This window comes from Curcuma longa, chromosome 11, assembly GCF_044706935.1.
Source record: "Curcuma longa cultivar G26 ecotype Majalengka, Jawa Barat chromosome 11, ITB_CL_G26_1.1, whole genome shotgun sequence".
In the NCBI taxonomy this organism is placed as follows: domain Eukaryota; kingdom Viridiplantae; phylum Streptophyta; class Magnoliopsida; order Zingiberales; family Zingiberaceae; genus Curcuma; species Curcuma longa.
Genome location: NC_133871.1, coordinates 16,150,115 through 16,171,910, shown reverse-complemented (window position 1 = coordinate 16,171,910; position 21,796 = coordinate 16,150,115). Strand labels below are relative to the sequence as shown.

The 21,796-nt window shown below is 39.7% G+C and overlaps 3 protein-coding genes and 1 pseudogene across 3 annotated transcripts; 1 reads left to right on the top strand and 3 right to left on the bottom strand.

Moving 5' to 3' along the window:
* The first annotated feature begins 280 nt into the window (after positions 1-280).
* LOC141840270 (2-Cys peroxiredoxin BAS1, chloroplastic) lies at positions 281-4,272 on the top strand. Its single transcript, XM_074728206.1, has 7 exons — positions 281-542; positions 751-825; positions 2,372-2,453; positions 2,534-2,613; positions 3,361-3,486; positions 3,657-3,770; positions 3,984-4,272. Exons 1-7 carry the CDS (start codon positions 336-338, stop codon positions 4,098-4,100), a joined length of 801 nt encoding a protein of 266 aa, XP_074584307.1. The 5' UTR covers positions 281-335; the 3' UTR covers positions 4,101-4,272.
* A 1,369-nt stretch (positions 4,273-5,641) lies between these two features.
* On the bottom strand, positions 5,642-6,714 carry LOC141837918 (uncharacterized). The gene is made up of 3 exons (XM_074725281.1): positions 6,475-6,714; positions 6,027-6,393; positions 5,642-5,766 (listed from the first exon to the last, which is right to left on the bottom strand). Exons 1-3 carry the CDS (start codon positions 6,712-6,714, stop codon positions 5,642-5,644), a joined length of 732 nt encoding a protein of 243 aa, XP_074581382.1.
* Positions 6,715-7,840: 1,126 nt separating this feature from the next.
* LOC141842444 (basic leucine zipper 2-like) lies at positions 7,841-12,363 on the bottom strand. The gene is made up of 5 exons (XM_074730648.1): positions 12,319-12,363; positions 10,983-11,619; positions 8,657-8,732; positions 8,453-8,579; positions 7,841-8,105 (listed from the first exon to the last, which is right to left on the bottom strand). The coding sequence occupies exons 2-5, from the start codon at positions 11,576-11,578 to the stop codon at positions 7,918-7,920; spliced, it is 987 nt and encodes a 328-aa protein (XP_074586749.1). The 5' UTR covers positions 11,579-11,619; positions 12,319-12,363; the 3' UTR covers positions 7,841-7,917.
* A 2,531-nt stretch (positions 12,364-14,894) lies between these two features.
* On the bottom strand, positions 14,895-17,851 carry LOC141839923 (BEL1-like homeodomain protein 1; annotated as a pseudogene).
* Positions 17,852-21,796: the final 3,945 nt, after the last annotated feature.

The window sequence follows — 21,796 nt, the reverse complement described above, 5'->3', positions numbered from 1 at the left end:
ATCGTCATTAGTTCTTTAATCCTCTTTTATTAATTAATGATTTTGTTTTTACAATTTTATCGTGTCGCTTATGGAGCCTCATCTCACCGCACAGCCAGTAATGGACGATCTCGATGAATTCTCCTCTGTAATTTCGATTATGCGTTGTTGGTCTACTTTGAGATTCGTTTTCGTGCTTGATGATTGATGAACAATGACGAGTTTCCAAGCTTAGATCCATTGGATCCGGTTCCCACTATAAAATGAACCGAACCGATTTGGGATTGCCTCTTATCCTTCATCTGCTTTCACAGGAGCGAAGCAAGGGAGCGAGACAGCGTGTGTGCGCCGCCGCCATGGCTTGCACCGTTCCTTCCGTCGTCGCGTCGAAGCCCACAGCACCGATGGCCTTCTTGGCGCCTGCATCTGGTTCTTCAGCGAGAGTACAAGCAATTCCGAAGGGCTTCCACGGTCGAAGGCGGAGCTTCCAACCTTGTCCTGCCCGGACGTTCTCCGCCCCAAGATCTACCCCAAGAAGCTTCGTTGTCAAGGCCTCGGCTGGGGTAATCGTATACCTTGTGATGTTGGTCGTTCTTGTCGATTTAAAAAATGAAGTTTCTAGGCAATAGACAATTTGTGTGTGTATATTGGGCATTGCGTACTTCTACCTAAGTACCTTCCATTTTTATACATCTTCCTCTTTCAGATGCTTTTTCGTCGAATTGTTTGGGCATCTATCTTGTGATTAACAATGAAATTGATGTTCTGCAGAGCTACCAGCCGCTAGTTGGGAATAAAGCACCGGACTTTGAGGCCGAAGCGGTTTTCGATCAGGAGTTCATTAATGTAGGTTCGATTTTCAGTTATCTCGTCGGTAGTCCCAGGAAGTAGCAACTGATGAATGTTGTTGCAGTCTTATAAATTAGAGAATCCAAAGCTACTAGAATTTACTGATCCCAATTGTGGCATTTTTGTCGCAAACTCCGAAGTCCGAATGCTTGGTTCTATTGTGTTTGTTCATAATCATTTGGATAATACATCCATCTCATACCATAATATGCCCCAAATTTGTTACAGAATCAAATAAAAAGCGACAATACTGAAGTCTACTAACTATTTGTGGATGGTTAATCCGCTTTTATTCTGTCATTTAGCTGTACATTAAGTTTTATTATTTGTAATATCCATGTTGTTGAGATGTAGGATTTCATTTAATATAATAATCCTTTTCTCTAATCATTTATTTGAAGATCTAGAGTCTAGACTGAAAACAATACCAACGGTATCCAGATTATAAGCTGGATCTTCATAGAGCAATACAAAGCCTAGATCTGTTCTGTCTAATTTCATGAAAAATCTAAAATATCTATTCTGGAAATAATGATTCCTAAGAATTAAATCACCAAAAAGTCGTGAGTCTTGCATGGTTTTGCTTATTCTGTTATCTGCGCATACATGTTCATCATCTTGCATTAGAGTGGGAAAAGGATAAGAATGTAAGAGAAAGAGTTCCATGACAGAGTACAGCTTTAAACACGCACAACCAAGTTAATGTGGTCTGGTCAAAGAAAGTAGGCCATATAATCTGAGGAGGCATTCTTCGGTTCAAGTTTAGAAGTACCAAATGACATGCATCATAAAGCAAAGCTGAGAATATCCAATAAACATAGGCACTTAACATGACAAAATAAGCATGAAATTTAGTTGAATATAGGAAAGGTGGTTTTCCTTTTTTTTCTCTAAAATCATAGTATAAACATGGACATGTCTCTAGTTTCGCAGTGCACGAGGATCCTGCCAGTGCAGGTTTAGAGAGGGTCAATGTTGGCAGCTTCTTACAGCTAGCAAATAAGTTGTCCCATGGAGCAATCTTACTCTTCTACTGTTCACTTGATGGAAGCAAGAAAGAAAAGAAATAAAATTGTTAATTCTCTTATTTACTTAGAAAGAAATAGAGAAGGAATTTGAATATGTATTTTTCCTTTATTTTATTTCCACTCAAATTGGGCAGAGATAGATAGAAATAAAGTTTAAGCATCTAATAAATACAAACAAGTGATTATTATTATTTCTTTCCTTAAATTTCCATCTAAGTACGCAAGAAGAATAGACGAGAATGAAAATAAAATATGTTTCTCTCTTCTCTTCCTTTCAATTAAACAATTTTACTCCCAAGGCTTTCCAAATAAGAATATTCTATTTAATTCACAAAAACTGACTTTGAGTGATGAGCTTTGAGGATTACACTTGAAGCACCCATTACAATAAACTCGTCTCTCATCATTTCATGTTTATCTGTAGTCTTTGGTATCTATTTGAGTATATCTGTCATCAAGTATCTGTTTTTGCATTATATGACGACGGTTGGTCTTCTCATAGACTCCTTTCGCAGGTCAAACTTTCTGATTATATTGGGAAGAAGTATGTGATTCTGTTTTTCTACCCACTGGACTTCACATTTGTCTGCCCTACAGGTAAGTTCAAAGTTATTTCTGAGTCGACATTTTACATTGTAACAGGATCAATGGGACTGAATTTCTTTCTGATGCAACAGAAATCACTGCTTTCAGCGACCGCTACTCAGAATTTGAAAAGATAAACACTGAAGTCATAGGTGTGTCAGTTGACAGTGTGGTAAGTTGTTATTCGTAATCGGTACGTCTAATATCTTAATTATCTATGAATATTTATTCCATTCATGCTTCTTGATTCTAGTTTCTGTTTTCCCCAACCTAACTTAACTCTATCAGCATGCTGGGATGGCTTCTATATGGTTGTTCATTGACTCTGAAGAAAGACCTCTATTTAAATTTTGGCTTTTAAGTTCTCAATATTTTTGTTACGTGCAATACTTTGTCCAACATACCTTAAAATGTTAGGCAACTAAAATTTCCTGGTTATGACATACCATAGGTGAACCTTTCTATGATCTCCAGTCTCCGCTTTTTTTTCCCTTGACTCAGTATTGTTATTAGCAATTAGCTATGCCCTTTACCATAGTAGAATTCCATAGCTCATAGTATGCATACTCATACCTGAGACTTCCCAAAGACTATCCTCCTTCTGTGCCAATCACTTTTGTGAACCACTTATGTGCAAATTGCAAATGATTTGTCTCAGCATGGATGTCACGTTGTCTAATTTCGACAGGCTTTCTTTCCTTGCGGCAGTCAGAACTGGTTTCTTAGTTCTGCTTGTTTTTGTTTCTTGGGTTACTTGGCTCTTAAATTCTACATTGCTTGTTCTGAAATATTGTTTCCAAGATGAGATTTCAATGACAGAACAAAGGAAGGAAAAAAGAAGCAATGAGTTTGCTTCTGCAGTGATTATGTGAATTAGGTTAAATTTGTATTTAATCTTATGTTATATTTTCCTTTCCAGTTCTCCCATCTGGCATGGGTTCAAACAGATAGGAAGTCGGGTGGTCTTGGAGATTTGAAATACCCACTGGTAGCTGACATCACTAAATCAATTTCCAAGTCCTTTGGAGTTCTTATCCCAGATCAGGTAGATCGTGCCTGTCTTTCTATGCCTAATCAACTCGTTAATTACTTTAGTTGATTTAGCAGGTCAAATCATATAATTATCATTAGTATTATGCTGATCCTTAATCAGAATGTATCGCATCGTGTTGATCTGAACTTTGCCTGGAAATTCTTTTATATATGTTTTGCTAGGGTATTGCATTGCGTGGATTATTCATCATTGACAAGGAAGGAGTGATTCAGCATGCTACCATCAATAACCTTGCCATTGGTCGTAGTGTCGATGAAACCTTGAGAACTCTTCAGGTAATGCTTGATCAAAGCACTTGCAATCTCAAACTAGCTATTGCAGTCGATCTACACTTCATTATACTGACAAAGTGGCATTGTTTCCTATAATTCTGACAATGCTGAAAATATTATTCAAGGTTACTTTAGGACGCTTTTTCTAGTTTTGATCGTCTAGATCTCACAAATCTCTGCATCCGGCTCATCGATCATGCTATTTCTGCCCTGCAGGCATTGCAATATGTTCAAGAGAACCCAGACGAGGTTTGCCCTGCAGGATGGAAGCCTGGAGAGAAATCAATGAAGCCTGATCCTAAACTTAGCAAGGAATATTTCGCAGCTGTTTAGGGACAATTGGATTGTTACAGTCGCACCAAGTAATTCTGTAGTCTCAAAGATTTGATTTACCGTGCATTTTTTGCATGTGGCTCTTTATCCTAATCAGTAGGATTCTTGATAAACGTTGGAAGTTTTGCCCCTCGTAATTCTACTGCAAGCAAAGTTTCAACAGTTTGTTCTACTCCCGTTGTTTTATCCTTTGGTCAAATACATGCACAAATTGTTTTCGTTCAAGATTTTATCTTTCCTTTTATGCGGTGGCTCTGTAATCAAGGTGGAGATGGAGATGGAGATGGAGATGGAGACGAAGACGCGAGTGAGTGATTTCAAGTTGAAATGGCTGATCATTTCCAATACTTCGACAGATTCCATCAAAAGCACCAAAAGCAGAAGAACGATGACTCCTGGAAAGTAGCAGAACATTAGCATTAACATGCTAAGGCTTAAACTCAGAGCCAAAGAATCGAATTGATGTCAGCTCATAATTGAAGGGAATTTTTCATTTTACCCCCTTTGGTTTATACACGCCTTCTTTTTAAATATCTCACGGAGTCTAAAACGTTACCATATGATGTATTTATGTGTTTGCATAAGTAATTTAAGAATGATATATCTGAGGGCATCTTAATAATTTTAAACTCTTGGACACATTTTTGAGCAAAATTCCATATCAACGAGATTGGTATGATGAAAGGGGATTTCTAGTTTTAACTTTAGAAAATAGAAAATTTAAAAAAAGAAACGTATATGTTACTTGCTGCTGTAGTTTTCTAAGTCATTTAATAAGCAATTGGATAGCTGCTCTACTTTACTTTACTTGACAAAAAAAGGCAATTCCTTGCAGACTAGTAAAAGACAACAGACGTTTCTAACTTTTAAAGCGAGAGACACCGAGAAGTGCAAGCCATTCAATAAACGCATTCCTATCCTGCGCAGGGCTCTCTGTACCAGTGCATGCAAATGCAAAAGGCATTCACCCCCATGCCATAATAACTGGTACAGTAACACCTCCCACATTTGGCCCGCTCAGTAAAGCCACCCCACGCCAACAAATACTTCCTTTCAAATCTTCTCTCCTCCAAACATCCCCATCCCTTTCCCATGTCTCAATATGGTACCGTTCTTCTCTTTCCATACCTGATATTCACTCTGAACACCAATACCTGCAAAGCAAGGAACCCCAAACACAAGTTCTGCACCCTCCTGCAACCCGCTGAGACGATGAGCCATGAACAGGACACAAGCTCAGGCTGACAAAGAAATCAGACAAACTAAGAAAGGCATCAAATGAGGCAATTAATTCCCTTAATTACGATAAGACGCAGCAGCAGCCTTTAATTATTCTCCGTCCATATTTACAAAGCAAGAAGGAAAAAAAAAAGTCAAGCTCATCTGAAATCCTACTAAATCTTCAAAGCAATATTAGGAACTCTCCTCCCTCTCCAATATTACTGTTTTGTGACAGCAAGAAGACAAAACAGGTAAGCTATCAGTAGCTTTGCCACTGTGCCAGTTCACAGTGGAGAGAGAGAGGTAGAGTGGTCATCGTATCAATAGGTCCAATCCTGAGGCAGACCATGCTCTACGGGAGGCCGGAGGCGTTTAGCTCGCTCCTTCTCTCGTCCATTCCTTGTCCCCTGCTTCTTCTCGCTTTGTTCTCTGCACCCTGTCACATCTGGAGATCAAAAGAGTGCTTCGGTCATTAAGAAAGAATCTCGAGTAATGCGACCAATATCCTCCGGAGCCATTTAAAAAAACCAAACAGAAGGTCAGACGGAGATGATGATTTGAATTGCAAGCTATTTAGGTTTGAGTAAAATTCAAAGTTAAGAACAGGAAGATGCACGGTAAAAATTTGAAACTTTATAAGTTTACCAGGTGTATCAAAAAGTTAGAGAGAGAGAGAGAGTTTTTGTTTCAGCCTTCTTTTACTACCTTGGGTTGCGTTAATCTTCTCTACTTTGACCCGCGGAATGAACACGCCTGTGCCGGCGCTCTCCCTCGCCGGACCGGCTATTGGACTGGAAGCGAAGTGGTCGCGAACTGCTGGGGCCGGACGATGCATGATCCCGGCCTTGCTGGCTCCCAATGGCATCTGCAATTGGTCCGGATCTTGACAGAAGGCCAAACAATGTCTTTGAAACGGAGAAGGAAACCGGTCGGAACCCACCGGCGCTTGAACCGATCGAAGGCTACCGGATGTGCCGCCCCCGCTGTCGATGCTTGCGGCCATGAACCCGTCTCGAACCGCGCAGAACCTGACGGCATTGTTCACCGATCCAACCAGCGGAAATCCGAACACCTGCGATGCGAGGCAAAGTTTGAGGTAAGCGATGAGGAAACGAGCAGAGGGAGAGAGAAATAGGGGACGCGGGAAGCGGACAACGTAATGCGGCGATGGAGAAAAGAGTGACGGCGATGAAACGGCGGGGTGGTAGAAGAGGCCGAGAGAGGCGAGCTCGCGAGCGAGGACGTGGAAGTAGGCGAGGCGGGGGAAGCATTCGCGGCCGCCGGACGGGGCGGGGCAGGTGAAGTCGTATGGGTGTCGCGCGCCGACGTCTTTGAGGATGTTGGCCGGCAGCCACCGCTCGCCGTCTTCCAACTCGGGTGAGAACTCCGCCATCGCAAGAGACAGGAAGTGAGGGAGCGCGGCGTGAGGATAAATACAGTGGCAGAAGGGGCCCAGGGAGGGGCAGCGACGTAATTCGAGAGAACGACCTGTCCGATAGATAAACAAATTAAACGAGGATGGGGGGAGGAGGATCACGAGCGAGCAGACGAATCTGCACCGTAGGATTCAGATCGAGAGTACGTGGACGGCGAAGGCGAAGAGATTTGAGTGACGAGTGGTGAGATTGTGGGCTCAGGAGAGTGGCGTGGAGGCGACACGTGGAGGCGACACGTGGAAAATGAGAAACTAACGCCGCCGGATTCGAAGGGGAGCGGGTGAAAGCATGAGGTGAGGGGGGAGTGGACTCCCCCTTCCTAGTTCCTACTGCGGCAGATAAGTCACGTGACGAAGTGGGCCCGTGGAGTTCGGCCCCACGACTCCCTTGACTTAGAGCGACGGTTGCGGGCCCCTCGCTCTCAGGCCTGAATAAATCTAGTGACAGAGAGATCCATAAATTTGAAAAGAATTTTTTTTTTTACAAAAAACAATATTGACTGATTTTGAATAAGAACATTCCTTGTAGTGGACCCATTCCACTTTTCCATTGATGCAATTAACATCAACAACGAACTGTATGTGAATCTATTAGAATGGAAGGTGTTTGTTTTGCTCTACTGCTTCACGTACGAGTGTAAGGCCATGCTATAGATCATGGCGGATCCACCTCGAAGAGTGTAAAGCCATCTAGATCAATAAACTATTCGTGAACCTATATGTGATATTATATAGTAAAAATTCAGGAGACATGATACTCGGCGAATGAGAGAGAACACTTAAAAAGAGGTTTTAAAGAGGCAATTGTTGACAGCAAAAATTTAAATGAAAAAAAAAAAAAACTACAGGCGTCACCAGTTATTAAGGAAATAAGAAAGTGTAAATAGTTTATGAGAAAAACAAAGGCACCCGCATCCTTGGTTGCAGAGGGATTAGCACGATGAAAAAGTGAGATTAATCGGTGAGCAAATTGAAAACTAATTTGAGATTAATTTTACCAAAAAAAAAAAAACTACCAAAGCATCTCATTTGATATTTGATTTTCAAAACCTTTAAATTTTGAGAATATATTTTAAGAGGGTACTTTGTTTATGAAGTCCTAAAGGAAGTTGTGCTTCCAAGTCTTCATCCCAAAAGGAAGAACACAATCTACTCTCTTCATCATCCAAAACTGTGCTTCAGAGAAGATTGACTCCCACCAAGACTCATGTCTCCAAAGTCCAGCATTTGCCAATTAACTGATGCTGAATCCACTGCAGACGGGACCTCGAAACACGATGCAGCTCTCCTATGCCGTCCACAAGTCATTCTCAGCCTCTCCGCTTCATTCTTCAGGGATCGATGGAGACCTGTAAAAATTTGGAAGGCTAATTGAATCAGACAAGGGAATTGTACAGAAGATTGCTGATAAGGTTTCTCCTAATCCTTTTTCTTTTCACTGACAAAAGAAAATACAACTTGAGTTCAATAGGTATTTACAATGCAATATGGTCGATTATAAGGAACAAAATTTCATTAATTTATATCAAAGACAACAAACCCTACTTAGATTTTTCATTTCACTTGCTGTGAATTTAGTCGATCACAGTTGAAGATTTGTTCAAATCTTCAATTCCAGGACAACATGTTTTGTATTTGTAACGATGCCTAAATAATCAACCAAATGAGACGAGGAAGGCAGTAATTATTGACATACCTTCCTTGATGAGTTTCTCTTGCCGAAGACTAGCAATCTGCTGCCTAAGTTTCTTGTTTTCTACAGATAAATCAAGGCGGTACTGAAACAGAGAAGCAACTCTAGATGCGAAATCTGCTCCCAGAGTCTACAGAAGTTTTGCAGTGGTCAAACACAGAGTCCAAATTCCATCAAGGAAGTATATTACCACACTGACGTGATTACCTGAAGCACATCAATGTTCCTCTCAAGTTCAGCAATATATTGAAGTTTACGCACCCTAGATCGTTGACCTGAGTGCCTGCAGAAACACCCAGATGAAAGAACAGGAAATTTAGGAAAGAATGTCGGTGGTAGGATAACAAATATATAGCAGTTGAACAACAAAGCCGCGCTTTAAATTTGGTAATGGCTAAAAGAATACTAGTGCAATGATCACACTAGAGATAGGCATATGCATAAATTTAAATTCATTATGAATTTCCGAAAGCAACATAGCTTTACTATCATTCTAAGTCTAGCATTCACATGCAGAAAATTCAGACAGACACAGATAAGGTTAAATTATTGTTTAGGACATAGCTCTAATTCACACGCAGACAGATAGCTCTAAGTTATATGACTGGAGATTACAATGCCAGTTTTGAAACATGATTCTAGTGTCAAACATTTCATTCACGTGTGACTATTAATAAGCAGAATACAGAGCCTATAGAAAAATACTGCATGAACAAAAAAAAAAATAGTCTTCTAGAATGACATGTACCAGATCAGTACATGATAATTCTATCTCCAATAACAAAAATATCAACCTTGCTAGCGTGGCTAGATGTTACTTACTTCAAACAATGTTTACTTCATAGACTGAAAAGAAACTCACTGCCAGCTCACAAAAGGATACTTATAGATTAACCAAATAATGATAATATCTTACTTTTGAAGCAGCACATGCCCATAGACTAGAAACCAAACATTGTTTCTTTGACAACTGGAAGGTCTATAGGTACTTACATTGACCCCAAAAAAATTCAGATGCATACAAGATATACTAGTCCTCCCCAAACTCAAGTTAAATTTAGATGAAACTTAAGTGTCTGCAATATATCATAATTTATGAATGAAATTGTACCTAGATATGGATCACCAGACTGGGAATCTAGTTCATCACACTTAATCTTTAAATAATGCCTCAACATAGATTTCAGTTGGGTTTATAATATCAATCAAAACCATATGATACAAGCAGTTTTGTCTGATAAAGCAGTAAAAAAGGATTTGTTTCTTTTTTAGTTTCATTCTCAGTATGGATTGTAGGGTATGAGATCTGTAGTGGTCCAACAAATCACCAAGATGAGCACCAGACCAGTATTTGGTTGTTTATGGACTCTAGTCAAAATCTTGACCCAATTATCATAGGAAGCATCACTGCTTCACTGAAATTATAAGAGATTCTGATGTAAATCTAGAGCATGTAAGAGAATGAGAATGGGGTTCTTTTAAATACTACAAAAGAGCAGCAGATAACATAAGCATCTGATATGAAGGGTAGACGCAATTGATTCTCATTGCAGAAGAAGGAATTGAATAGCTAGATGATTAACTGCCACTAATATCCAGATACTAGGAACAAGTTTAAACATGTAAAAAAAACATTTTATTTTTTTGCAAAAAAGCTAAAATTCTACCAAGACGCAAAACAAATTAGCACAACTTCAATTATGAAGACTATGCAGCTCCAAAAGCAAACGGTGACAGAGAGATTTGTGATATTTAAGTTTCCAGTTAAAAAGTTTAAGATATAAATATTACAAGAACAATGAAGAGCATTAACTTGTTACCATCAATGCATTAAAGTAGTTGGTTGGCAGTTGGTAGAAATGAATTCTTTTCAAATACAAAGAAAAATATTATCTTCATGGTCAACCTCTTTAATTAACAAAATTACCATATTTGCAGTTTCTCAAGCTGAAAATCAAACTCCTACGAAGCAGAAAAAAAGTGACATTGAAAGAGAGAAAATATTACCTCACTGTGGTTCAAATTCTATAGTGAGACATAGCAAATGAGAATGCTAGAATTTTCAAAGATGTTAAAACCTCCAAAAATAATTATTTATGGCATATAGCAATATCCAACAATGATCTGATAGCAATATGTCGCTGAGGAGGAAAACAATAAAGTAAACCTACAAGTTAGAATGACAATATAAAAGCAAACTTCAGTCATAAGTTTCTGGAGCAAGGCTAGTGAACTTTGCATGAAAAGCTAAAAAGAATTGATTTTGATACATGCCAAAATGCATAAACTTAAAAATTACCCCCGTCTGTACTGAAAGATGTTCAGGTCTAAACATGGGAATCAAATCCTAGATCCTAATATATATGGTGTAGCATGGTGGACAGACATAGGAAATAAGAATTATGCCCATAGTAGAAAATAAACTATGCAACTAATTACAATTAATATAAACTAAACAGAATGCATGCATAAGCATTAAGCATGGATGAAGACAGGTACCTACAAAGTTTAAACTAAAAAGAAATTTAATTACCTTCTAGTTATCTTCTCAGCCTCAGGATTCATTGGAGGAGTATAATCTCCTTTTCCATGTGACTCATTCAAAACAGCTGTGCTTGAAGAATCCACAGTCAAGTATTTTAGTGGGTTGCTAGGAGCATTTTCCAGCAGAGAGGCTATCATTGAGCTCTCAGAGTCAGTTAATTTCCCCTTCTGCCTTGGGGAATTTGGTCCATAGACACAGTTACCAGCCTCAAACCCACAACCAACTTCACAGGATCCCTCCGACTCCAAGGAGTCATGGAGGAAGCCATCTGACAGAGCATCTTCTTCAATGACTGGATATATGGACCCGTGGAAACTTTTAGCTACATCCAACAGTCCTACTGGATCACTTGAGGATCTCCGCAGAGACATCCCTCCTCTTGTACTAGTTTCTTGGCCAGCTAAGAGATCATTGAGCCATATTGGCTGTTCATCTAAAGGTGATTCATGAGAAGGAAAAATAGGCTCTTGTGCACATAAGTTATCATCTTTCTGTGTGGTATGGGATCTAGAGTCCAACGCTCGGCGAGGTACACCCCTACTCAATAAGGGGCATCGAGGGGGGAGGGAGGCTGGCCGAGACATTCCCTCTACCACCTAAAAATCACTGTGCAAATTGCTTCTGTCTGTCATGGGAAACCAAAATCACGAACATGCAGATTATAAAGACAGCAAATGAGAAGAAGCAAAAAAACACAAGGCCCTGGAAAATTGCATTTAGTAATGGAAAAGAAAGCTGATAGAATGTAACGAAACAATGTAATTATACATTGTTAGCATATGAACTGAACAAGCAAAAATAAATACTAACAGGACATAGTTCCCGATGAATAATAAAAGAAATTGCCTTTTGCTAAAATCTCAATATTTCATTTCCGATCTCGAAACAATGGCTATCTGGAGCATTGTGGATAATTCCAAAATCCAAAATGAAACCCTAGTCATCTCAAATAAAATCTCCACAAATTTCCGAAACAAAACAATGCTCATCCCTCCAAGGCTAAAACCCTACCCAACAAGCGGCTGCTCGATGAATACGGCAGAAAAAAAAACAATATAACAGTAAGCCTAAACCTACCAACATCCGGTGCCAGAAACAAAACGGAGAAACGATAAAGAAAAGCGAACACCGAGAGAAAACGGTAACAAAAGTGTACACACAAGGAAGCATATTCATTCAAGCCTGGCACTGACCACCGATCGGCATTAGATAGCCCAAACCGAGCACTAACCAAGAGGTGGAAAAGGGGAAAGAGGGAGAAAAAGTGCGAGCGAATCGGGAGCAGAAGGGAGCGAGTTGCTTGTTGGTCTCGGCGGACATATACCTGGGTGTTCTACTGCGCCGGGGATCGGGATTCGGAGAGGAGAAGCTAGGCTGAGCGGGGAGAGAGGAAGAGAGACGCAATGGGAGGCAAGGAAAGGTGCGAGAGCGGGCGGGAGAGGAGTAGAGGTCACCTTCCGGAGGTGACGGCGGGCGAAATCCCCGAAGCAAGCAAACCACAGACCACACTCGGAAGGCACTTGAAAAAAACAACAAAAAAGGAAAGATCAAAGTTGATGGAGAAACAATGACCTTTTATAATTTCCTCTATCAGCCAACCTTTTCTCAGACTTCCTAATCTAATTAAAAATTTTCCACAACTTAATTTTTCTCGATTGTAAATTTATTTACTTTCTTTCAAAATATTTTATATTAAAAATTATTATGGTTATTAATGAATATAAAATAGAAATTATATCTTTGTAAATATAATGAATTATTTTGTCAAGTAATCTTATATTTATTTTGTTGACCTCCTTCAAGTAACTTAATGCTACTGAAATAAATGGTTAAGTGACCATTTGACATTTTAATATTTCTTATTTATGCATATCCAAATATATCTTTTTATTATTATTGCACCAACTAGTATAATTTTTTATTTAGAATTAATAGTATTTAATGGAAATGAATTATCTAGTTTATCAAAATGTTTTTAGTATATATGATGTCGTCTCACATAGCTTTAGTTTCAAGGTTTAGCTAGCTTTAATTTCAAAGCTTTATAGTAGGCTTTTGGTGGGCAATCACACACACACGACGATATTATGGGATGTGTCCTATGCCACATGCTCAATTGTACTATTAAAAACTATATACGTCCTAAAGTAAAGTGCTACTGGTGCACATCGATCTCTTTACTTTACTGCTGTGTGTCCTAAAGTTCTACTACCAATTTAATTGTATATATATATACACAGTGAAATTAATGTTGTGATGAAGGAGATTCATAGACTTAAAACTTATTAACTCGAGCTAGCTAGCATTTTATGTTGGATAGACATAAGGTATAGTAGTTTTTCATTATCTTTGTTGTAATTAAGAATATTTATATATTTGCCTTTTTCATGAATTAATTAATTTCAGGGATCATTTGCCAAAGAGACTCAAGAATCTCTGATTGATGAGATGTGTTTTATGATGTCATCAGAGGTGAGATCTGATATATGGCGTCACCTTTAATTTCCAAAATTTTTGTTAGAGAGAGAGTTTAGAAAGTAGCTAGGGATAGAGATGAATAAAAATTCAATTAAACTGAATAAATCCGAATTAAAAATTTAATTTATTTATTTCAGAATTTTAATTATTTTTTTTTAAATCAATTAATTCGGTTCAGTTTCGATTTTAAAATTTCTTATTCAGAAAAACTGAATAAACCAAATCAATTAAATTAGAAAAATAATTTATAAATTTTAAGTAAATAAAATTTTAAACTCCTAATTCATTAGTAAAATTTTTATAATATTTTAAAAAATTCGGTTAATTTGGTCAAAAACCGAATTATCGTTTAAAATATCGGTTTGATTTGTTTAGTTTTTATTGAAAAATTCGATCAGTTCAATTAGTTTGAAAAAAAATTTGATTTATTCAATTTTTTCTTAATTCGATTTGATTCAATCCAATTTTAATCGAATACTCACCCCTAACTAGGGAGAGAGGCTGGCTAGAGAAGATTTTCTGTCCTAAATTAAAGCAAACGAAAAACAACCATCAGTAGTTCAATGAAAGATCTTTGGGACTTCAATTGTTTAATTCATATATGTACAGTGCATGTGAAATGCTGAGACAAGATATATTTATCTTTAAAACTTCAAATTAAAGATTGAGCAAGATACTTTCAAGATCAGCACGCATGAGATTTCTGAATATACACTTTAATTTGAAAAAGAGGCAAAGTTGTAATACCACGTTTAGTGCGAGCAACATAAAAGTTTAATTATCAATCTAAATCCTTAGAGCAATAAGAGTTTGACAAAAATAACAGCTAGCATAACTTAATAAGGGTCTAAGTTAATACCATAACATCCTCAACATATATATTTTTCTCTTTCTTTTCCATGATTATTCTTCTACATCTTGTTTTTTAAGCTTATCTCTGTTTGGCCGTATCTTAGTTGATTAGTTTCACAACGTCATTATTCATTATTGGGCAAGGAATAATGGTAGACCTTTAATTTGATTTATTTACTGTCCTTACTTTCACCACAACATGCAACAGTAGTCTACTCCTCCGCCCTTGCTCTCCGAGCTTTAAATCTAGGAACTCGGGAAAGTCTCGCCTTTTACCCACCCTTTCCTGATCCATCAAAAACACCACGTATAACATGTCGTGGCCTGCCTGCCTGCTCTGTAGCCATGTCCCCATGCTGCCTGCATCCATAACTTTTCATCTGAATTATTGCACTACCTTGCCCCTTATTCAATCATCTATAACCATCATGCAACCTCTCGCATTCAAACCATGGCATGCCCCTACCAGGATATATATATAGAATATTATAATTTATATATATCAACCCGATCTTGTTTCATTCATGCTACGATATTAATTATTGCATACGATTAAGCAATTCAAACAAATACACAAATCCATATGGCGATATGGACGTTTGCATCTTAAGCCTCAAATGAGAGTGTAAATTGCACATTAATCTCTAAATTCGATAGACTACATAACCTTCTTGCACCAAGCGCTATACATATATATATAATTATGATCTAGTCTATGTAGTATAGTATAATACTGTGTATTATATACACTACTACTACTACTGTACTACTGCTGCTGCTGCTGCTACTACGTACGAGTACTCAGCCATATAGTTGATTATTAATCGAAATCCAATATAGGAAGATATTTAACCTACGAGGTGTGGTAGTAATTGAGCAGAAGGCCTCTATCCGCCATGAATGCTGCTGCATGCGATGGATGTGGCACTGCTGTGCTGTATTCGCTGCCTTGACTTGTGAGGAAGCTTGATGGCTGCACCACGGAGAGGGAGTGGTTGCCGCTGTGTTGCAGGCCAAGCGTGAGGGACACCCCATTTCCTGAGAACCTCGGAGTGAATTGCTCAATTGAGTAGCCTCCGTAGCTTCCATGGCCCGGAATCATGGAGGCGTTGAAGCCCTGGTGCTCCCCGGCTCTCGGCCTTCCATCCATGAGCTTCATCAGTAGCTCCTGGTTGCTCGTCGTCGCGCCGGCGATGAACTCCTCCTCGCTTCTCCTCGCCTTCTTGATTGCTGCTGACGGAAGCGCGATCTCGTCGTCCTTGTCGTAGTAGGATGCCAAGGAGGAAGGTTGAACTGCGTTGTTTTCTTGCTGCTGTACAAGTGCGTTGGACTTGGATGTGGAGCTTCCACGAGCGTCGCTCTTGCTCGCCATGTCCTCCGAGGTGTTTTGTTCTTGATCTTTGACCTCGTCCAAGTACATTTCCTCCACCATCGGCTTCCACAGTCGCACTCTTGCGTTGATGAACCAATTCGAGACCTGCACCGGTCGAATTTAATTAGAAGTCAAACATTAAATCTCACACCATCTGCAAAATTAACTGCGACAACAACCTGGCTCCTTGTGAGTCCTGTCTGTTTAGCGAGCATGAGCTTGTCTGAATCCTTCGGATATCTGCATCAATAAATTGATAGACAAAATTATGGCAAAAATATTCTTTATGATTCGAAAATGGTTTGTTGATCTGAGAATTAACGCTTACGGGTGGAGGAAGTGCTCGAAGAGCCAAGCGCGGAGGATGGAAACAGAGCGTTCGGGGAGGCCTCTTTGTGGCCTCCAAGCGTTTTGCTGGATCATCCCCAGCTGCTGCAGCGCGCGCTGCTGCTTCAAATGGTGGTCGATGAACCGGAGCCTGGACCCCACCGACTTCGCCTCTTCCTCCCCCAAGCACCGGCTCGTGGCCTGGATTTGGCAAGCGATGGTGTCCCGGAGGCACCGGAATTGCTTCGATATCGTCCGGAGAGCCAGCGCCGTGTACGTCCTCGCCGATCCGTTGCCGGCGACGGACTCGAAGGAGGATACCACGGCATGCATTTGGTGCCGGTACTGCCTATACCTCTGTTCCACCTGGCCAAGAAACGATCAAATTTATGAGACCTCTGTTTTCAAATTGACCAAATATTTAGTTCTGAAGAAACCGATCGCTAATTACCTCCTCGAGCATGTTAATGAGCTTAGCCTTCTTCGTTTGGAGCTCTTGCTTCTCAGCGGAAGTGAGATCCGGAGCTCGCTTGGGGTCGTCGTTATCCTCTCTGGCGGCGTCCGTACTTTTGATGTTGCTGTCGGCGGCGGCCGCGGCGCAGCAGCAGCGGGATTCTTGGAAGTAGCCTTCTTTGTGGATTCATCTTTGATCTCCTTCCCGACGTTCACCACCTCGTCGAGAAGCTGCTGAGCCGCCTTCAAGTACTTGTACCCCGTCAGCAAGCCCGATACGCCGTTGATCTTCGCCTCGTCGGCTCTCTCCGGAGGCATCTCCCGCGGAGCCATCTCGTGCGGGGAGAGGCTGAGAGACAGCCCTTTTTGGGCTGCGCCGACAGCCGGGTCGCGGGTTGACGTCGTCGGGGCCGCTCCCCAGGAGCTATGGTGTAGGCGGGGCAGCAGACCCTGAACTGCCGATGACACGTCTTCATGGATCGGACCACCACGGTTGGACTCGTGCTGGGTCGCCGGAGCTGAGGGCTGATGAAGTGGGATGCCGACGAAGTGCTGTTGCTGCTGCTGCAGGCTGATAGAGTTCATCGAATTGTTGTTGATGGTGGAGTTTAGTAGGACCATGTTCGCCGGCGAGGCCACCACGTCGGCGTAACCACCGACGTAGCTCGGGTTCATGAGGTAGAGCGTCTGCAGGCCGCCGTCCGGCGTCATCTCCGGCGCTCCATGGAAATAAGTAGCCATAAAAAAAAGTGATTTTTTTTTACTCTAAATCAAGGCGAAACAAAAAACCAAGCTTTGATCTTTTGCTCAGATACGTATAGGATGATGAAGCAAACAAGATCGTGCTGGATGCTTCTTCTCTCAAGATGCTCCTGAAATAAAATTAAGAAAAGAGACTGGATGATAAGTGAATAAATCAGAAACAGAAAAATCAATCTCGACATAAAATTAAAAACTATAAACTTATGCATTCAATTACCTATCCATCTTTCCACCATGAATACTAAAAAATTTTGATAACAAAATTGTTACATATATATGAACCGATCGATCAGATTATGATCAGAAGAAGAGGATAATAAAGAAGTTATATATTCTACAAGAACTTGGCAGATTCAAGGCCAGGATTTTGGATGGAAGGAAGAGAAAAGATTCAGAGAGCCAAAACTTAATTTGCTGAGGCGATTAAATTAATATTTGTAGGCAAAATATATATACCTGATAGATGAGGATGATATAAGAATGGAACTTTCAGAAAGACCTCAGCTCCTACATCAAACATCTCCTACTCAGAAGAGAAAGATGAGAGGTACCAGAGACACGATGAGCAAATAAAATAATAAAACAGGAAATATATTTATAGCGAAAGTCTTATTCCAGCTGCAATAATCACACCTCCAGCTGAAGAGGAAAGAAATGTAAAAGGAAGAAAGAAAAAAACAAACAAACATATAAATAAATAAATAAAGGGAAGATGGAGATACCACCTTTCACTACCTATAGCATTATCCATCCTCCCTCATTCATCACGCCCTTCAATTTTGCCCTTTTTATTTATTTTTTAAACATGACAATACCAGACCTTTTTGGCCCTGGTGATCGAGTGATTTGACGCACTCTACTCTTTTCCTCGTCATTTGACGCAGCAGTAACTGTGGCAAGGGATTAAAGAATAGCTATAAAATATATATATATATATATATATATATCCCACTGTTCTATTCTCTTTAATTACTTGAAGATGAGTGAAAGTTAATTAACCATTTCTTCATCATCTCGTTTGTCTCTACTTAAATTTTCAATTGCAAGCTTTATATATATTCTGGCCCTCATCTCTTCCTATAATTCTTATATTCTTTTGTATGTGGTTGGATGCTGGGGCTGAAGATGTAAAGTAATTGAAAGCCAAGCAAGCCAACCAGCGACCACTATTGAACCAGAAAAGCCAGAATATTCTTCCTTTTTCTCCAATAAATGAAGTATTTTAACAGCCTACTGAAGTAATATTATATCAAGCAAGAGCTAGCTTTTGGCCAAACTGATTAGTAACAGTAACGTCAATAGTTTTCTTCCTTCTTGAGCGTGTCCTATGATCATTCCATATATTCTTTATTATTCAAGTCGCTGGTCACTTTTCTTTCTTTCACGAAAGGGGCCAAAGACACAGATGGAATGCCCAATTAATCTTTGAGTTCAGAGGCCATGTATATATATATACACACATATAATAATATTCATGTAATTAGGAACATAAAGGAAACAAAAAAAGCTACGTCATGCGAGCAAAGATCTCCCCATGCATCCCGATCAAATTCATATGCATCTGAATAGAGTATTAGTAGTTAGATAAAGATGGAAAGAAAGGTGTTTCTCGAGCTGTTCTTGGAGTAGGAGGATCAGTTGCCGCATGACAGAGATTACAGCACTCGTACGTTATTTAATTTTCTCTGTCAATGATTAGAACAAGGTAAGTATGACGTAGAATGTGCTCGATGTCAATATCGATTGGATTAAGACTGAAAATTATGCTAATTCACTAATAAAGCATATATATCCTGAAATATTTTCTAAATAGCTAAGAGAATTTTCTTTTATAGACAAAAAATTTTCTTTCAGTTTTACAAGGGAAAAAATTAGGGCAAAAATATAAAAAAAATAATGATTAATATTTTTTATTAATATAATTTCATTAGCCTTCAAGTACTAAGAACATAATGAATTAAGACGAGAGTACTGGGGCCTTACTCTTGGCTGGCAAAGAAGGTGTGTGTGTGTGTGTTTAAACGATATATATGTCATTTATATATATATATATATATATAAAAGAAGTTCAACTTAAGACGCAATTCCATGTCTTATGCCTAGATATTTCTCCTCGCCCTTCAGCAGCCACACAACATGTACATGAGTGCTTTCCAACTTGCAGGTTCATTGCACTGCCCCCTTGCAATATCGCATGTGTTCATCATCACCAAACCTTTTGATCAGTTTCCTACTTCTCCTTTGTCTTCTTCTCACGGCCTCTTCTTTTTTACTCTCCTTTAACTTGCTAGCTAGCTAGTTAATTAGGCCTGTGTGATAAATGTGCTTAATTATATTAGACTTCCAGTCCCAGTAGTAGAATCCCTGATCAGTTGTTTACCAGCTGCGCCTAACAAAGAACCTTCGAGCATGCATCTTCACTCCACCGCCTGGAAGGGACAAATATATATATACAAAAGTGTCCAAATAATGTATAGACTAATTGTTTTGTATTATAAGTCATGCTTCGATTAGCATAATATTAATCTTATTCGGTAAAAAAAAAGAAGAAGAAGAAAAACAAGTCGATCCCTCGAATTTTATTCCTTACCGACCAAGCGCAGTGACAGCCGAGTCCCCACAAAATAATTAGTCTTCAAAAAGGCAAGATATGAACCAGCTAGTTCCCGGCCCACCTCCACGTGATTGCCCTCGGTGTCTCTCTTCTACTGGTCCCCTTCCCTACGGTGCCGCTCCACTCACTGTAGCTATAACGTACAAGTATCATCTGCTCTTTATTCTCGCACAACGATCTCTCTCTCCTCTCTCCTATTTCCTAGTTTTCTGAAACAAAATCCATTGGTCGTGAACTCTGCAAGCATCGGAAGGCGATCCAACAGACAATCGACGACGAGAGCGAAAGAGAGAGTCCATGGGACTACCCCTGCCCGAGGAGGAGGGAGCCTCGTACTCACGCAGCTACCAACACGTACGAGACGAAGGAGGGGCCCACCCGCGCCCGCGTCGTCTTCCAGTGAGGGCCCTCCCGGAGGGCCATGCGCCACCTGCCCTCGCCCAACTCGGACCCACACCGGGGCACGTATCGCTTTCTCCCGCCTCCCGCCCCGCTCCGCTCTCGGATCCCCTCCAGCGGCCGACGCCCAGTCCTCCACCACCCATCGCCTACGCGATCGACACACGTCGCGTACGTGCGTCATCGCATCGGTAGGAAGAAGGGAAGGGAAGGGAAGGGAAGAATCGGGACGGTGGGCCCCCGGAGGATTCGGTGGGCGTGGGGTCCGCGAGCCGTGGAAAAAAGATATTAATAGCGGTTGAAGAGTCAAGGGCGGATCCAATAGGAACGCAGCGCGCGCGCTACGTCGCCTTCCCTGCTAGATTTCGAGCGCGTCGCTGTCGGCGGCCTTATCTTCCTCTTTCTCCCTTCCACCGCGAACAATTCTTCTAAAGCCGTGTGCAAATTAATTCTCACTCATAGCATTACCAAATAGCAAAGGAAAGACAAGAATATATTTTATTTGATACACCACTCTAATTTGTGTCTATATATTTACATATTGTAGGTCATTAATTAAAATATACATACATGCATACATAATAGAGTTCTTTATGTTTTCATATATATTTATACTTACAATTGAACAACCTTGTGAAAAATCTTATACTTAATTTTAGCTTATTATTCTAAGTCTTTCCGAATGTATATTCGTATTGAATTATATATGCTCATATCAAATTAATGCATATAATGAGATAATGTTTTTGTGCTTAAATTTTATAATTAAGTTACCCAATCAAATAAATAATGATGAGGGATGCCGACACAAAAAGGGGTGGAGCTACGACTAAACATTTGTGTGTGTTATGTATGATTAATTGATCAAGGATCGTTATTCCATTAAGTGTTGAGGAAAGCAACAAAGCACTCTCTTTATCCATTGCACTAGGACCACACACTCAAGTGGACAATTGCTACTCGTGTCCTTATCGCGAGAACTTGACAAGATTTGTGCATGACCCACATGGATCAAAAGTGTTCTTATCCATTAAGTACTACTCTTAAGTTAAGTCTATCAATTTTCTGTGTGCCGCATCGTCATCATGTAGTTTTCTTGATCATGTTGGAAAATGACAATGTTTGTAGGTTCACTTCATATTTTATTCATGATTGTATTTCTTGAAAGCCATGTCTCAACCAAAATCAAGGTTAAATTAATGTAATGGTCGGAACTCCAATAGCTTAGTAGTGATTTTGAATCAATTAAAATGATTAAGGATCCATGATGTAAAAGAAAATTGAAGTTTAAAAGGTAAAACATTCATCCATTGCTTCATCTGTTGGGGAAAGTGTTGTTTAATTATGATTTGATTAGTTAAATTGCTTATCTTTATCCCTAAATCATTTAATTTAATATTCTTAATTTGAAGATTGATTTACTTTCAAAACCGTATTAAAACTCTCAAAATTTGATTAAAAGTCATCAGTACTATTCAGGATGCTTATTTCTAAGTTAGATAATTATTGGTATCTTTCACTCAATATTTGAATATTAAACTCAAT